At 54.2% G+C, this 17,974-nt stretch overlaps 1 protein-coding gene across 2 annotated transcripts in view; it reads left to right on the top strand.

Annotated features, from left to right (window-relative positions):
• Nucleotides 1-3,851: 3,851 nt before the first annotated feature.
• The window catches only part of Ap2a1 (adaptor related protein complex 2 subunit alpha 1), a 25,831-nt gene continuing 11,708 nt past the window's right edge, over nucleotides 3,852-17,974 (top strand). For both annotated transcript variants that reach the window (XM_033765894.1, XM_033765895.1), the window contains exons 1-4: nucleotides 3,852-4,052; nucleotides 14,046-14,114; nucleotides 14,223-14,365; nucleotides 14,529-14,722. In XM_033765894.1, coding sequence (XP_033621785.1) covers nucleotides 3,986-4,052; nucleotides 14,046-14,114; nucleotides 14,223-14,365; nucleotides 14,529-14,722 — 473 coding nt within the window. In that variant the 5' untranslated portion in view covers nucleotides 3,852-3,985. The remainder of the gene's footprint in view (nucleotides 4,053-14,045; nucleotides 14,115-14,222; nucleotides 14,366-14,528; nucleotides 14,723-17,974) is intronic.

Consider the following 17,974-nt stretch of genomic DNA (forward strand, 5'->3'; position numbering starts at 1 on the left):
CCACTGTGCCTGGGTTTGTGTGTTGCTTTTACACTTTTTTTTTTCTCTTCTAAACATCATAAAGTTGAAGAGTTGTACAGTGAATCACCTATGATCAGACCCTTTGGTGCTGGTGGTGTGTGGGGAGGAGGGGAGGCAGGAAGGGGCTTTTCCATCTCACCCCAGCCTTGCCTGGCTGAGGGACCTGAGTGGGGCAGCCAGCAGGGGAGGCGCAGGTGCAGGAGGCACAGAGGAGGCTGAGTAGGGGAAGGGAGGGCCTGGGGGTGGACAGTGACAGCCTGAAGCTGGAGAAGGACACAGCCGACTGCTGTATGTACAGGACACTGGCTTCGGGTGGAGATGGGTGGCGGGAGACCGGGAGGGGTGTGGGCAGCGAGTCCCCACAGGACCCAGGCTGCAGATAACAGTTACAGTGCTGGTGGTGGCACAGGTGAGGTGCTGACGATGGAGGGAGGTGGCCAGCTTTGGGGTGCTCAGGGGTGGGGTTGTGGCCAAGTGCCTGGGTCACCAGTGGAAGATGGGGGGAGGTGTTACTGCATGCCTGCACAGGGGAGGCTGAGGCAGGAGGATCCAAAGTTCGAACCATGTCTGGGTAATTTTGGTGATTTAGTGAGACCCTGTCTCCAACAAATAAAGAAATCTAGTAAGGACTTGCCGAACCTCATTTTTTGAGACAGGATCTCACTATGTAGTTTAGGCTGGCCTTGAATTCACTATGTGACATAGGGGAAGCTGAAACAGAGAGAGCCAGGAAGAAGTGTGCATTTAGAGAATCAGATGAGATTTGGACAAGCCGGGCATAATAGCACACACCTTTCATCCCAGCACTGAGGAGGCTGAGACAGGAGGATTGCTGGGAGTTCCAGGCCAGCCTGGACTACATAATTAGGCCCTGTCTCAAATATCAAAATCAAGGGCCAGGGATGGCTCAGTGGTTGCGCTACCTGCCTTGCAAGCGGAAGGACCCAGGTTCGATCCCTGGTACAAAAAACCCCAACTATTTGACTTAATGATTTTCTGACTTTACTGTGGTGGGAAAGTGATACTCATTCAGTAGAAAATGTATTTGAAAATTTGAATTTGGATCTTTTCCCAGGCAGGAAACCCTCTCTCCTGACGCTGGTCAGGTGCAGCCCCCAGCCAACCTGGTGACCATGAGGGGACACTATCGGGACTCTAGCAGCTGTGGGCTATTCATTCCGACGTCCTGTAGGTCACGTGTATTTGATGCATTTTGATTGGGACCTCACACCATTGTAAGTGGTGGCATCTGTAGTACGAAACGTAATGAAATTCACTCGCATTATTTTGCTTTTCTGTTTTTTCTTTTTCTTTTTAGTTTATTGGTACATTTTAGGTATATAGTACAGTTACATTCATTATTGGGATCTTGTACCTTTACACGACAGGTCTTGGTTCTCATTTTTTCCCCTTGTCCCTGCCCTCCCTTCACCCCCTCCTCCCCTCCCCATTTACAAACTTTATTTCCATCTTTTCATTTCCCTTATTCCCTTTCCCCTACCCTTCCCACTTTCCCTACACCTGTAGCCCTTTTCTTCCCATTTCACAATGTCAGTTATCTCATTAGGATCTTATGTACTATTACAGTTTATTCACACCAGAGGAACTATTTGGTATTTATTTCACTTAGGAGTATATCCTCAATATGTATCCATTTTCCCATGAATGAATCTAATTTCTCATTCTTTATGGCTGAGCATATTTTGCTTTTTTATTTTTTTGTTTTTTTGAGACAGGGTCTCACTATGTAGTTGAGGCTGACCTGGAACTCACTATGTAGCCCAGGCTGGTTTCGAACTCACAGCAATCCTCCTGCCTCAGCCTTCCGAGTGCTGGGATTGCAGGCGTGCACCACCACACCCGGCTTTATTTTGCTTATTTTGTTTAATTAAAATTTTTTTTTTTGAGACAGGGTCTCGCTATGTAGCCCAGGCTGGCCTCAAACTCACAGTGATCCTCCTGCCTCAGCCTCCCCAGTGCTGGGATTACAGGCGTGCGCCACCACACCCAGCCCAGGAAACACACTTTTCCTTTTCCTGCCATACTGGAGGTTTCTCCTTTACACACTCCAAGAGGTCAAGTTCGTACCCCACTGCTAGTGACCCTGCCCCAGAGAAAGAGTTATCCTTCAATTCCTGGACTCCTCTAGGGCCTGGAACGCTCCACGTAGCCTTAAAGCAAAGACTTACTTCAATCCAGTGCCTTTGTTTGCTCAGTTGGGACAGACACCCTCCCCTCATATTAGAAATGGACTCTTCCCGTCACGATATTGGTCCACCTCGAATCCAGAATGGTCTTTCCCAACCCCCTTCCTGGACACCCAAATGGACGGGTCCACAGACTCAGAAAGGTGGGCGCTCTGCTTGCCTGCCGTCCCCCCAGGACACAGTGGGTCCTCCCAGGCCCAGGACACACCCCCAGGCCGATTCCACCAATATTTGACTTGTGAGATTAGACAAGGGTAGTGAAGTGGAATTTGGTTCCTCGAGGTGGCAGAAATGGACTCTTCCAGTTCCCTTTGCCCCACATTTCTCAATAGCCTGGGGGCGTTGGAGCTCTGGTGGCTTTGGCTTCCTGTCCCCAAGCAGCCCCTGGGGAGCTGGAGGTGGAATGGGTGGGGCCGAGCCTAAGCAAATTCACCCCTTCCTTCCAGGGGCGTCGGAGCCTGTCAGTCTCGGGGTCCGTCGTCGTCTGGGAAGGGGTCCGGGTGGGGTGGAGGAGAGAATCCATTTTCTTTGGAGACGGTCTCACTGTGTAGTCCAGTCTGGCCTTGAACTTTGTGTAGCCCAGCATGGCCTCAAATTCGCAGTGATCCTCCTGCCTCAGCTTCTCGAAGGCTGGGATTACAGGAGGAATCAATTTTGGCTTGATATCCGCTAGAATGAGGATGACCTGTGCGGTTGAGAGATTTTTTTTTTTTTAAGTCCACTTATAGAGAAAAGTGGCCAAAATATAAATTCTGATTCCAACACCGCGCAGAGCTGTGCGGGCTGGGATGAGTCATTTAGCCTCTTTGGACCTCAGTTTTAACATCTGCTCAATAGGACCAGCCTTGAATTACAGTCTCTCCCCTCTGGGATTCTAGGGTTCCGGGTGAGTCCCGACGCGAAGGTTAGGGAAGCGGGGCACGGGACTGGAGGGCATCCTGGAAGAGGATTTAGGGACTCCAAACTGGGAGGGGTAGGGGTGGAGGGAGAAAAGAAACAGAAGCGCCTGCGCAGTAGGCACCTCACGATCTCTCGCCCCGCCCAACACCTTTTTCCGCAGCGAAGAATTGCAGGCGTCGCTCCACCTATCCCAGCCCAGCTGAGTGACACTCCCCTTCTCTTTCCCTCTCTACGGATCATCGTTTTCAGCCCGCCCCTACAACAGCCCAATCGAGGGCGGAAGTAGGACAAATCCGGCGAATCCGCGAGGGCTGAGGAGGAGATCTGCCCGCCTATTGGTTATATTTAACTCTAGTCCCGCCTCCCCAGGCCAGTTCCCCTGCTTTTTCTTCACGTCCCTCCCTCGGATTTTGGAGAGAAGAGGCCAGGTCCAATCAGTGTTGGTCTCGGCAGCGCCGAGGGGGCGGTCCCAGGGTACTAATCGAGCCCCGCCAGTCTTTTGGGCAACGCCCCCTCTCACAGCACTCGAACGGAAATAGCTGGGTACTCGACCAATCATAACGTTGTGTCTTTGCCTTGTGACCAATGAAAGGGTGAGTCGAGGGCGGAGTGAGTCCGTGTCTGACCGGCGGTAAGGACAGCCAATGGACGCCTGAGGACCCCGGACGGCGGAGCGGGGGGCGGGGCTAGGGGCGGTACCACGGCCTGCCAGCCCGCCCGCCCGCCAGCCAGCCCTCCCCTTCGGCCGGCTCAGATCTTCGGCGCTGCCGGGGGTCCTTTCCGCCTAGTCCCTGCCTGCCAGCCCCCGCTGCGCTGTGCCCTTTTCGGCCGGGCCTGGAGCCGACACCACCGCCATCATGCCGGCCGTGTCCAAGGGCGATGGGATGCGGGGGCTTGCGGTGTTCATCTCCGACATCCGGAACTGTGAGCTCGCAGCTGGGGGACACAGGAGACGCGGGGGAGGGGGAACCGCGGGAGTGAGGGGTTTGGGGTCACAGAGGACCCTGGTGGGTAGGAGGACTTTGCCGAGGAAGAGGGAGCGGACAGAGGAGCCCTGGGGGGAACTTTAGGGAGGGAGGATGCAGGGGCTTGGGGTGTCAGAGTGACTCCGGGGGTGGCGACGCGGTGGCGAGGGGCTCGGAGGGTCCGACAGCGAAGGAGGCTGGAGAGGCTTCGGGGTGGGGGCCTCTGCGCCTCCCTTGGGGATGACGGGGAAGCTGAGGGGTGGGACACACGGTGCGGGTGGGAGGAACCCTGATGTGCACAGATGGGAGGAAGTGCTTGCGGGGGGCGCCCTGTGGAGTGCTGGGATGAGGAGAGGCCGGCGGGGCCGGGAGGAAGTGGAGCACGGGCGGCCCCGTGGGCCGGGCTGGAGGCGCCAGGAGACGGGGTGTCGTAGAGGGAAGGGGCCGATAGGCGCTGAGACTGCCCGCCAGTGGCATGGAGGAGGACTGGGAGTGGTAGAAAGTCCAGGGCTTGGGAGGAGAGATGGGAACCCTGGTGAGAGATAAAGGGGTTCCAGAGAGGAGGGTTCCCGAGGAGACACACGGAGGACAGTGGCCAGCGGGCCCTGGGTGCCTGGGAAGCACAGGAGGGAGAGATCCTGCCTGGGAACTGGGGCCTGCAGCGTGGGAGCGCCCAGACCCCAAGGAGGAGCCCCGGGTCTGAGGGCTTTGGGGGGTGGGGGAAGCCTGGTCAGACCGGGAGATGGGAGTCGGGGAGCACAACAGACCTCGGTGTTAGCCCCACAGCGACTGGAGGCAGGCGGTCCCCGCCAGGAGGGGCTGTCGTGAAATGGGAGGCCTGGCAGCGAGTCAGCGCCCAACTTCTGGGAGCAGCTGTGGGTGTCTGCAGCCGCCAGGGGCCTCCAGAGGCTACATCCGCATGGGCTTTGGGGTCAGCCAGACCTGACTCTGCCGTCCAGATACGTGACCTTGACTGGGGGGTGTCACCTCTCAAGTTTCCTCATCTGTCGGGAGGGACTCAGGGGCACTTTCCTGAGGGCTTCTGTGATGCGTATGTGAGTGGGACCCTTTCGCATGTCCCAGGCCTGGCCTGACCCGGACCCTGGCCGTTGTGATCTGGCTGGGTCTAAGAGTGGCTCCTGGCTGGTCCCCACTGATTATTTTAGTTTCCTAGCCATGGAAGGATCTGGCATGTAGTAGGTGGTCGGCAAACAGGAGGATCTTCAGGGATCATAGTCTGGCAGTGGGGGCCGTCAAAAGTAGCTGCGCCCTTCCTCCGACACTTACCAACAATGTGACCCTCAGTGAGTCACTTAACCTCTTTGAAACTCAGCTTTCTGGCCTGAAAACTCCACTGACAGCAGCTGCTTGTAGTTGCACGTGCCTCTAATGACAGCACTCCAGAGGCTGAGGCAGGAGGACTTCCATGAGGCCAAGGTCAGCCTGAACTATATAGTGAGACCCTGTCTCAAAAAAATAAAACAACAGCTGCTTGCCTCCAAAGATTCACTCACTCAGTCGTTCATTCAGACAGCAATGTTTGATCACCACATTGTACCAGCCTGTGTTCTAGGCACCAAGGCTACAACTGTGACAAGAAGCCCTGTTCTTAGGAGCTCCGTTCTCTGAGGGAGATAGAAACATCCCAGAGAAGGCAATAAATGATACACTGCTGGATGGTGGCTGGTGCTGTGGTGAAAAGGGGAAGGAGGAAAGGAGAGGAGAGGGACCAGGATTGCAAGGGGGTCCCTGTAGAGGATGTGAAGGTGACATTTGAGGGTGGGAGGCCTGTGGATTTTGGAGGAAAGGGTTCAGGCAGGGAGACAGTGCATTCAAAGGTCCTGAGGTCAGGTTGCTTGGTGTGTGCAAAAAGGAGGAAGGATTCTGGTGTGGCTAGAGCCGAATGAGGGAGAAGGAGAGGGGACAGGAGGGGACAGGGCTGTGTGGGCCATGGTGAGTCCTTTGGCCTTTGTTGAGTGAACTGAAAGCTGTGTGATTTGAGCAGAGGAGGGATGCCACCGATTGATGTTTTAAAATAACCCCTCTGGCTGCTGGGAGAACAGACTGGAGGTCTGGGTGGAAGCAGGGACCAAATTAGAAGGGTGTTGTAGGCCTGTAGGCCACAGTGTTGGCTGGATGGGGTGAGGGGACCACTGAGAAATGCTGGGGTTGGGACCATGATGGAGGTCTGGAAAGGAGAAGACAGCAGGGCTTACTGGAGGGCCCAGAGGGAGGCAGGAGGACAGGGCGCCCTCGGACTGCAGCAGCGGAAGCAGTTGTCTCTGACACAGGGCTGGAGGAGCGGTGCATGTAGGACAGGTGTGTCCGTGGCTCCGGGGAAGGTGCTGCGTGCAGACTGCGGCTGTCTTCACAGACCCCTGCGAGCTGTTGTTGGTGGCTGGGTTCATGGCAGCCAAAAGGTGGAGCTGACCCGGGCGGCTGCCACCTGATAAATACACAGAGCTCTAAAAAGGAATGGGGCAGCGACACGGCCACAGCAAGGAGGGACCGGACGACACTCAGCCCCGTACGAGGCCCAGCCGAGGAGGACTGGAGTGTGTGATTCCATGTACGTGGGATGTCCAGAATCGGCAGATCTGGAGACAGAAGTGACTGGTGGCTGCCTCCTGAGGGGGTGAACTGGAGAGTGATCACTGGTGAAAAAAAGCGGGGAACATTCAGAGCTGTGGTAAGGCCAGCGAGGGAGAGGGCCACGGCCTTGAGAGGATGGGGCTCTGTCCAGCAGCAGAGCTCAGACCAGGCTCTGCTTCCCAGGAGACTCCTGGGAGCTGTTGAGGCAGGATGTGAAGGATCCAGCCAGGCGAGGGGTAGCAAGTGCAAAAGGCCTGGGGCCCTTTGCTGAATTTGCCCAGGCGGGGCTGGTCTGCACTGGGTGGGTCTTGCAGTGGGTGGAGGTGAGGCTGGTGCTGTCTGAGAGCAGTGGGTCGGGGTGAAGAGGAGTGGGCCATGGCTGGGGCCCAGGGGGGCTCCAGGAAGCACAGAAGGCAAGCTCTGAGAGGAGGGTGAGGCGGGCAAGTTCTCCTGATAAGAAGAGGGAGAGGTTGGGGCCAGCCTGAGGGTGTGGTGCTGTCCTGCCTGGCGCAAGGCTGCTGGAAGTCTTTTATCTGGGAGCAGCTGCTTGCCCGGTGGGGTTGCTGCCTGTCTGGGGCCCTGGTCCTGCAGCCCAGGCCAGAGTTTGAAGAGCACGGACGGGGGAACCGTGCACCCTGAAGTTCTCCAGTTCTCTGCTAGAACTTGTCTCACTCCAAAGTGAACCATTGCTCGAGTGACAATTGCCTCAGCCCCAAGAACTCAGGCCCTGGTCTCAACCCCTCCTGGGTCCCCAGCTATGCCCTCTGCAGACCTGGCCCTTGGGAGGTCTCAAGAGATGTTTGTTGAGTGAATAAATGAAAGAATCCAGTGTTCTGGGTGATGGGGCCACAGCAGCGAACAAAAGTTCCCGCCCTCTGGCATTTAGTCAAAGAAATCAGGCATCCAGACAGGTGCCAGGAAGTGTTGGGAGGAAACTAAAGCAAGGAAGGAGTGGGCCTGCATTCAGGATGCTGCTGTCACCTATGCTGCTCAGAGTACCTTGTCAGAAACGTGGTATTGGAACAGGGGATGCAGCTGTAGCAAACCAGGTGTGTTTAATTCTGCAGTTACAGCCTGTGCAAAGGCCCTGGGGCTAGATTGTGCTTAGAAGCACTGGGAGGGAGCAGGAGGAAGAGGAGGCAGAGGAGGTGGCTACTGCCATCTGGAAGGAAGACGGCACTTGGCCAGAAAGGGGCCCGGGCAGATGTGCAGGCCGTAGTGGACCACAGTGAGGACTTCGTTTTTACTTGAGCAGCTGGGAGCTCTGGGGGGTTTGGAGGTGAGGAGAGATGAAATGTGACTGAGTCTCTGGCCACCGTGGGAAGAGCAGGAAGGTGATTGAGGGCCACTTGGCAGGATTCCAGCATCAGTACACCTGGGGGTGCACCTGCTTGGAGGAACTGGATGGACAGACCTGGCCCGGCCCCGCCTCCTCCCCATGGGTTCACATCCCACATGCCAGGCTCCTGGGGACACTACCAGGATGAAGCCGTGCACAGCCCTGCCCTCAGGGCGCTGGGGGACGCGGCCAGGAGGGGAAAGTCACAGGCCAGCTGGCCAGGCAGCCTTTTTCATGATCCGGCCTGGATGGAGTGGCTTCATTATTTAAGAATTTATTTCCATCACTCAGGGATTGCGATGATGTTGATAATGTGGGAGGCATCTGACCGAGTGCCGAAACACAAATAATGGACAGAAGGGTATATTTTATTTTCTTGTGTGACCCACACCTGTAATCCCAGCACTCTAGGGAGGCTGAGGCAGGAGGATCACTGCCAGCCCAGGCTACACAGTGAGTTCTAAGCCAGGCTGAATTACATGGCAAGACCTTGTCTTAAAAACAAAAAGACTTTTTTTTTGGTACCAGGTATCAAACTTGGGTCCTTGTGCTTGCGAGGCAGGTGGTGGAACCACTGCGCTAAATCCCCGGCCCCTTCCTTTCTTTTTTTTAATGCAGGGTAAGGGACCCGGAATTGAATCCAAGGTTTTGCACAGCACTCTACTGTTGAGTTACATCCCTAGCCTGTTGTTTTGTTTTGTTTTAATTTTGTGATGGAGTCTTGCTAAATTTACCCAGGCTGGCCTTGAATTTTCACTCTTCCTGCATCCAGATACCTGGGATGACAGGTGTACACCACCATGCGAGGCAAGATTGAATTTTCTTGCCACACTTAAAAAAGCAAAAGTCCAGTGAAATTAGCGTTGACTCACTTTATTTACTCCAATATAATTTCCACATGGGATGGACATTCATTTATTAATTTATTTTGGGGGTAGGGAGGGAATCTGGGGGTTCAGCCCTGCTAAGCAGGATGAGCTACACTTGGCCCCAACATCTGCTAATAACGGCTTCCATTCTGTTCTATAAGTCTTTGAAATCCAGTTGTGTTTTATACTCAGAGCATCTCTGACTGGAGGCTGCACTCTCATCAGAGTCACCTGCTCTGGTTTAAGATTTTTCTAAAATAAAACCAGGCTTGGTGGCTCATATCTGTAATCCCAGCATTTTCGGGAGGCTGAAGCAGGAGGATCACAAGTTCAAGCCCAGCCTGGACAACTTAAGTGATTCAGTGAGATCTTGTTATCAATCAGTCAGTCAATCAAATAAATGTTAGCCGGGGATTTAGCACAGCAGCACGGTGCCTGCCTGGCAAGTGCAAGGCTTTCAGTTTGATTTCCAACAGCAAAAGAGAAAAAAAAAAAAATTAAAAAGGGCTGGGATATAGCTTAGTGTGAAGGACCTGGATTGTATCCCCAGTATCAAAATAAAATTTTTTTTTTAGTGGTAGTGGGGACTGGACTAGGGACCTTGCACTTGTGAGGCAGGCCGCAGAACCACTGAGCTAAATCCCCAGCCCCCCAAAAATATATATTAAAATGGTTCAAAATATACATTTCTAGGGCTAGGGATGTAGCTCAGCAGCACCACACCTGTCTGGCAAGCACAAGGTCCTGAGTTCAATTTCTGGTACAAAAACAATATATATAGATATATATATATCTATATATATGTATTTTTTTTCCAGGCAGCAAATTGAGCATTTGTTTTAAATTTTCAATTTATTTAAATAAAATAAAAACCGATTGTGGTGAGGCCCTCCTGATAATCCCAGGACTTGGGAGGCTGAGGCAGAAGGATTCCTGTGAGTTCAAGGCCAGCCTGGGCTACATAGTGAGTTGAAAACTAGCACAGACTACATGGTGAGACCCTTTCTCAAAAGGTCACAATAATAGCTGAGCGTGGTGATACATGCCTATAATCCCAGCCCTTGAGAGGCTGAGGCAGGAGGATCGCTGTGAGTATGAGACCAGCCTGGGCTACATAGTGAGTTCCAGATCAGTCTCAACTACATAGTGAGACTGTCTCAAAAAACCAAACAAACAAAATAATAAATAAGTAAGAAAGATAAAATGAAAAACGCTGCCCCAGCAGCACCTTGGGGCCCAGGGTTCCCTGTTTGGTCCCGGGTGGCCCACAGCGCCCTGAGCCGAATGACAGTCATGCATCCCCGCGTGGGGTGTGAGCCCCCAGTACCTCGATGCAGTGGCTTCCACGCTTGCCAAAGTCAGCATCTCCCCAGGCAGGAGCCCGAGCAAGGCAGACCCTGGGCCCGTTGGCAGTGCCCGGCTCTGCCCATCTTGCCTGTAGCAAGGTGGTGGCCCCCAGCACGGTGATGGTCACAGGCAGGAGAGGGCCCTGCTTGTCCCATGGTTCCCGCTCTCAGAACCCCGGGGGGCTGCTGCCTGTCCCTTTCCTCAGACTCCAGCGCTTTGGTGCCCTGAGTCTGTGGCCTCCTGGTGACCCCCGTGTCCCTGGGCGTTTGCACGCTTGGGTCCCTGCCTGGCTACACCGGCCTCGTCTCCAGATCCTCGGATCACAGGTGCCGAGTGCAGGACCTGCCTCCCCGACTTGGACGCTCCCAGCCTCACTGTACAAGTGTTTCCTTCGGCCAAGCGCCCCTGGGGTCCCTGTCTGCCTCCCCTCCAGTCTAGGGGCTCCCCAGGCAGGGCACGTGACTCCTTCCTGAACCCAAGAAATCCCTGTGTGAATGAGGGAGTCCCTTTAAAAGTCCCAGACGTTTGCGTGCCTCCCATGACAGCACGTTCCCTGTCGCTGGCCGACCCTGCCTGCCAGAGTCACCCTTGCCTCACCCACTGTCACTGCTGCTCTCGGCGCTTCCTCTCCTGCATTACAAGTGCTGGGGCTGTTGCTTTGAACTCACAGCAATCCTCCTGCCTCAGCCTCCCAAATGCTGGGATTACAGGCATTTAGTTACAGGCTGGATTTACAGAGGACAGCATCGGTGGATGTGGACAATGTAAAGACCATTTAAAGAACAAAGGCACACACACCCATGTATGTGGGTATATGTAGCGGCCCTCTGTCTTTGTGGGTGCAGTGTCTGTGGTTTCAACCAGCTGCAGAGCCAAAATATCTGGGATAAAAATGACGTCTGTGCTGCGCATGTTCAAGCATTTTTCTTTTCAGAGCCGCAACTATGTTTGTGGGATTCGCAGGGTATTAAGTGTCATCAGACAGGGGAGTGGGTAGGGTCACCTGTGGAGATGGCGCAGTGTGTGAGCGTGGTGTCTGGGGACCGATCTTCTGTCACTACTGGGGCACAGCTAGAGATCTTAAAAATGTATATTCTTCAAAGAGTATTAAAAGAATATATTTGTATATTTAAATCCACTTTCAGTACAATTTAAAGAATGTATGTTTATTTATTTATTTTATTGTTTTTTTGGTACTGGGGATTGAACTTGGGGCCTTGTGCTTGTGAGGCAGGTGGCTGAACCACTGAGCTAAATTCCCCAGCCCGTAAAGAATGCCTATTTATTGATTTGGGTTTTTTGAGACCGGGTCTCACCAGGTAGTCCAGTCTGACCGTGACCTTGCTGAGTGATACAGGTTGGCCTTAAACCTGTAGTCTTCCTGCCTCAGCCTCCTGAGTGCTAAGATTATAAGTGTGCTCTACAATGCTCAGCAGAATAAATGTTTTGTGTGTGATACTAGAATCCAGGCAGAAGGTCTCACTAAGTCATATATACTGACCAGGTTGGGCTTGGACTTAACGATCCTCCTGCCTCAGGCTCTGAGTACTGGGATTCCAGGCACTCCTACATCCTGGCTTTTTTTTTTTTTTTTTTCTTCCGTACTGGGGATCAAACTCAGGACTTTATGCTTGCCAGGCAGGTGCAGGTACATCCTTTGTTGTTGTTGTTGTTGTTGGGTCTTCCTAAATTTCTAAGGCTGTCCTTCAACTTTCCCTCTTCCTGCCTCAGCCTCCTGAGTAGCTGGGATTTCATTACATCGTTAATAGAGGTTTCAGGGAGGTCCAGAGATGTCTGGCTGGGGAACTTCTGCGGTCTGAATGTTCAGCTCTGCGGGCTTAGGCAGCCGCGGTCCATCTACAGAGGCCAGTGCTGGTTTGCTGCGGTCGCACAGATTCACTTTCAGCCCCCTGTCAGGGCGTGCGGTCTCGGTGGCCCCGGGTGAGCTGCCTGAGCCCTCCTCGCCTTTCAGGGTCCTCTCCCATGTCCCCTGCTCTGGCCGCCTCCACCACGGCCCCGGGTGACCCTGGTAGCCTCTGTCCTGACACCCTGTTCGGGTGTGGCAACCGAGTCCCTGCCTCCCAGAGTCTCCCTGTGGGCCTGGCCCACGGGGCCTCCGGAAGCAAAATTCAGTTACTGGAGTTAATTGTCTGGGGAGACAGAGCCGCATGAAGATGGTGGAGCAGCGGCTGGGAACTCTGGGCTCAAACCCAGGGCCTTGAAATTGCGAAGCAAGGGCTTTACCACTGAGCGACACCCCAGCCTTTATTTTTCAGCCCTTTTTATTTTGAGACAGAGTCTCACTAGGCTGGCCTTGAGCTTGTTGTCCCTTGCCTTGGCTCCCTAAGTAGCTGAGATCACAGGCATGTGCCACCACGCCTGGCTCATTTTATCATTTTTAATGAACGAGTTTGTACTGTTTGTTTTCTTGCATCATCTTCTTTTTCTTTTCTTGCTTCCCTCCCCCACCTCTTTTCTTTTTTCTTTTCTGCAGTATTAGGGATTGAGCCCCGGGCTTTCATATTGAGCTATATCCCAGTCCTTTTTATTTTTTATTTATTTATTTTTTTGGTGCCGGGGATGGAACTCAGGACCCTGTGCTTGCGAGGCAGGTGTGGCACCACTGAGCTAAACCCCCGGTCCTGTCCCTCTTTGTTTTGAGACAGGGTCTCCCTAAGATGCCCACCCGGGACTCAAACTTGCGATCTTCCTGCTTCAGCTTCCCAAAGTGCTTACAGGCAGGAGCCACTGGACCTCTGTGCCTTCCTAACCCTATGTCCTCGCCCCCTGCAGCCTGGCTCAGTTTAAGCAGCTATGGTTCAGTGCTTGGAGCCACCCAGCTGGTGGCCCCTGCATTGGTGGCACTGACGAGGGTGCTGGGGCAGGGCTCCCCGGGAGGCAGGATTTCAGGAGAGAAGGGTGAGCCTGTTCTCATTAATTTGTTCACTCGCTGAATGCCTCCGAGCCCCCTGAGAAGGTGGGTGGCACGGGTGTGAGTCAGAACAGCTTTCTGCCCTGGATCACCAGGCAATCTGGGTCCCGGAGCCCCCTCAGATGTGGGGTGGGAGGGGCGCAGATAGATAAATGAGGGAGTTATAGCTGGGGATGCAGCTCAGTGGCACCGCGCCTGCCAGGCAAGCACAAGGTTCTGAGTTCAATTCCTGGTAGAAAAAAACAAAACAAAAAGATAAAAAGGGAGACAGTTATGCTGTAGGAAGTGTTCTAGGGAGGGCTGGTTTTCAAGTGTTCAAAGCAAAGTAATAAGGAATTCACTTTAAAGAAGTAGGCAGGAGCCGGCTATGATGGTGCACACCCAGAATCCTGAGGTAGGGGGATGACAAGTTTGAGCCCAGCCTGGACAACTTAGTGACTTAGAAAGACCCTGTCTCCAAATTAAAGATGAAAAAGGCTGAGGATGTAGCTCAGTATGAGGGGTTTGGATTGGATGTCTGTTACCACAAACGAAAATAAAAGGAAGTGGGCAGGAAGGGCCTCTCAATGGAGGTGGCAGGAACCGAGACCCTGCGGATGGGATGATTCCAGGGCTCGTGGCCCCACGTCAGAGAGGACAGAGTGTGGGCCCAGGGAGGCAGCCGCTGCGGGACCTGACTCGGAGCCTGGAGATGAGGTGGTGCTGTGATCTGAACGTCAAAGCCACTGGGGGAGCCTGTCAGGGCCAGGGGCAGTGACATCTTCCGGGAGAGGCCAGCGAGCACCTGCAAGGGACGTCCAGAGCCCTGAGAGACCACAGTGGGAGGGAGGAGGACATGACACTGGTGCCAAACTCAGCCCTCCCCTCTCCCAGGTAAGAGCAAGGAGGCCGAGATCAAGCGAATCAACAAGGAGCTGGCCAACATCCGGTCCAAGTTCAAAGGTAGGTGGGACCCAGGCCTTGGCCGGAGGAAGAGCTGGGGTGGGGTGGGTGGGCGGCTGGTCTAGAGAGCCATCCTCACTATGGCCTCCCTGTTCTTCCTCGCCCCAGGGGACAAGGCTTTGGATGGTTACAGCAAGAAAAAATACGTGTGCAAACTCCTCTTCATCTTCCTGCTTGGCCATGACATTGACTTTGGACACATGGAGGCCGTGAACCTGCTCAGCTCCAATAAGTACACAGAGAAACAGATAGTGAGTCTGGGGAAGAGGGCAGGGCGTCCAGGACCTCTGGGTTTGAGTAGGGAAGGGTGGGCCCGGACCCTGGGTCTGAGGGAGGAGGCTGCTTTGAGGGTTGGGTGGACCTAGGGCCACCTGGCCACAAGGCTCCCAGCCCCCCACTGTCCTCCCCGCCCAGGGTTACCTGTTCATCTCCGTGCTGGTGAACTCAAACTCAGAGCTGATCCGGCTCATCAACAACGCCATCAAGAACGACCTGGCCAGCCGCAACCCCACCTTCATGTGCCTGGCCCTGCACTGCATCGCCAACGTTGGCAGCCGGGAGATGGGCGAGGCGTTCGCAGCGGACATTCCCCGCATCCTGGTGGCCGGGTGAGGTGCTGGGGATGGAGAGGGGCTGGGGAGATGAAGCCCAGCCAGGGCTGTGGCCCAGAGAGGGTGTGGCACCTTCCACGTTTTCCCAGCCACGCTAGGCCGAGGATGCCAGTGGTTCCCGTGTCAGCCTCATGAGTGTCTCTCCTCACAGACGGGATGACGTGCGGTGGCCTCCCCACAGAGCCTGTGGGCTGTGTGTCTCACACACACCTTTATTAGCTAGTATAAAAGCGGTGACAAGCCAGGCGTGGTGGCGCACATCTGTAATCCCAACACCCTGCAGGCTGAGGCAGGAGGATCACAAAGTTCAAGCCTACCTTGGGCAATTTAGTGACTCAGACCCTGTCTCTGAATGAAAAGTGAAAAAGGGCTGTGGTTGTACTTCAGCGTGAAGGCCTTGGGTTCCATCTCCAAAACCATAAAACTAACAAACGAAAACAACTGAGGGTAACGAGGAGGCTGATTAGACTGCAGCAGTGAGGGAAGAGTTCTGTAGGGAGCTACAATTGGAGTCAGGCATGATGAAGAGAAGATAATCACTGCAGGATGTTGGAGAAAGTGTCCTACAGAAAAGGACCAGCAAGTGCAAAGGGCCTGTGGCAGGCACATGCTCTACATGGTGAACACAGCAGAGACTTAGGGAGTTTGGTCTGAGTCTGTTAAAATGGGAGGTGCACATTGTGTTCTAAGCAGGTGAATGGCACCTTCTGGCAGGGTCACCCTGCCTGGCATGGGCAGTGTAGGTCTTGTCTCTGGCACCGTGCTGGTTGAGGGCGGGGCCTGCCTCATGATCTCACTGAAGCCCAGTTCTTACTGCGGGATAAAGAGGGAAGCAAAACATTCTCTAGTGGCCTCCTGTGCCAGCTAGAAAATCAGAAGAAGCCCCCAGCGGGAGCAGCCCAGCACCTAGGAGAGCAGAGTGTCACAGCTAGGTGGTGTTGGTCTGGGGACCCTGCAGTTCGGGGAGCAGAGGCAGAGGTCGTCCGAGGAGCTGCTCTAGAGGACACATTTCAGACTGACAGTGACCTAGAAATAAACCCCATGGGGACGCAACACAGAATTACCTGTGTCCGATGTTGGCGCACAGCAGCCCTGAGCCTGGGGTCCGCCTGCTGTTACCCAGCCCGGGTCTGCCACAAGCCCCTGAGAGACCTGTAGTCTAAGGGGTGGTAAGCCAGGCATGGGGTGCACACCGAAGTCCCAACACTTGGGAGGCTGAGGCAGGAGGATCACTTCATGAGGCAGCACAGAAACAAATGGCATTTAAAGCAGGGGCTGGATGGCATCCTCTGGGAGAATGTGACCAGGGAAGAAAGTGGCCTAGAGGCTGGGCCCCAGGGTGCTCGGGCACGTTGTGCCCTGGCAGGAAGAACAGAAGCATGACCTGGGGCATGAGAAGGAAATTAAGATATTCAGTACACTGACAACTTTGTGTGTGCGTGCGTGTGTGTGTGTGTGTCTGTGTGTGTGTGTGTGTGTCTGTGTGTTACTAGGGATTGAACTCAGGGCCTTCCACTGAGCCCTTTTTAATTTTGTTTTTTGTTTTCTAATTTTGAGTCAGCATCTCACCAAGTAGCCTAACCTGGACTCTAACTTGTGATCCTCCTGCCTCAGCCTCCCGGAGTGCTGGGATCACAGGCACCCCCACCCCCACCGCCAACCGTTTCTTTAAGTCAAGAGCAGTTGTCTACATCAGCCTTGGGAACACAGGACCAAGCCACCCTGATGAGGCCAGGGTGGTAATAACTGCAGGCTCGGGTAACTTTGTGCCCTTCCACGGGCTGGCACCCCATCAGTGCTGCGTTTCGGGGTCCATCTAAGCTGTGGCAGGGTCAGTGCTGACTAAGGTTCTGTGGTAGGTGTGGGTGGGACTCAGCCCTCAGCTCCCCGGAAAGCTTCCAGCGTCCGGCTGTGGCGGGGCTGTGCTCTTCCTGTGTCCTCTTGATGGCTCCTGGGCTGGTGCTTATAAGTGGAATTGCTGGGTCCTTTGGTGTCAGACCTTTCTGTTTGAATTATACTTTTTTTTTTTTTGGTACCAGGAATCGAACTCAGGACCTTGCTCTTTTACGAGGCAGGCAGCAGCACAACTGAGCTAAATCCCTGGCCCAGACCTTTTTGTCTGTTGTTTGAGGCAAGCTCTTGCTGTGGACCCCAGGCTAGCCTTGGAGTTGCCATCCTCCTGTCTCAGCCTCCTTTTTTGCGGGGGGGATTATACCCAGGGAGCACTGAGCTACACTCCTAGCACTCATTATTATTTTTTGAAATTCTGAGACAGTAGGATTACAGGCCTGTGTCACCATACCAGGTTCTAGTTTCAGAGAAAAGCAAAAAGAGTTACAGTTGAATTTGGTGGTGGTTAGGTGATAGGGATTGGACCCAAGGCCTCACATATGCTAGCCACATGCCTACCCTGAAATCATGGCTGTTGTTCTGTTTTGGGACAGGGTCCCACTATACAGTTCAGGCTGGCCTTGAACTCAATGTGTAGCCCTAGCTGGCCTTAACTTGCAGCGATCCTCCTGCCTCAGCCTCCTGAGTGCTGGGATTATAGGCACAGGCCACCACACCCAGCAGAAGTCTGTGGCTTTTGAGCCCATTTTTGTCCTTTCACCTGGCTGTACGTCCCTGTGCTACATGGGTTGGGTCCCAGCCTCAGTGGCACCGCTGTCCTAGAGGCACCTGATGGGTAACCCTTCCTCCTTCCCCACCTGTGGGGGCTCCACGACTTGACACATGGTAGTGCTTGGGCCACAGTTCCCTGAGTGAGGCCTTGGGATGGGAGCAGTGACCGTGATGGACTCAGGGTCACCACCTGCCTTTTAACCCGATGTCCCAGGTGGGTGTGGGCAGAGCTGCTGGTCCCGCACCACCTCGTACTCTGGGCCACCCGAAAAGGTGGCCTGGGCCTCTCAGAGGGCCCAGGGAGCCTATCCCTGCCGCCCAGCTGCAGACTCAAGGGGCAGTTTGCCAGGGCGCTGGCAGGAAACAGCCTCTGTGTGGCGTTTCTCGTGCACTCCCAGGGAAGCATCTTCCCGCCTGGCCTACGGGTGTCACAGGGCTGTGCCTGTGCCCTCGGCTTTCTCTTGGCTCCTTTCTTTACCAGAAAACCAGAGCTAGGATCATGTGTCCTCTTTCCTCACCCACAGTAGCTCCCTTCTCACACCCAGGCAAGCAAATTCCTCACCGTAAGGCCTAAGGCCCTGTGGTTCCCACCCTGTCTTTTTGGTTTGGATTTTTTTTTTTTTTTTT

This window comes from Fukomys damarensis, unplaced genomic scaffold (genome assembly GCF_012274545.1).
Source record: "Fukomys damarensis isolate Sample0158 unplaced genomic scaffold, DMR_v1.0_HiC HiC_scaffold_19, whole genome shotgun sequence".
NCBI classification, from domain to species: Eukaryota; Metazoa; Chordata; class Mammalia; order Rodentia; family Bathyergidae; genus Fukomys; species Fukomys damarensis.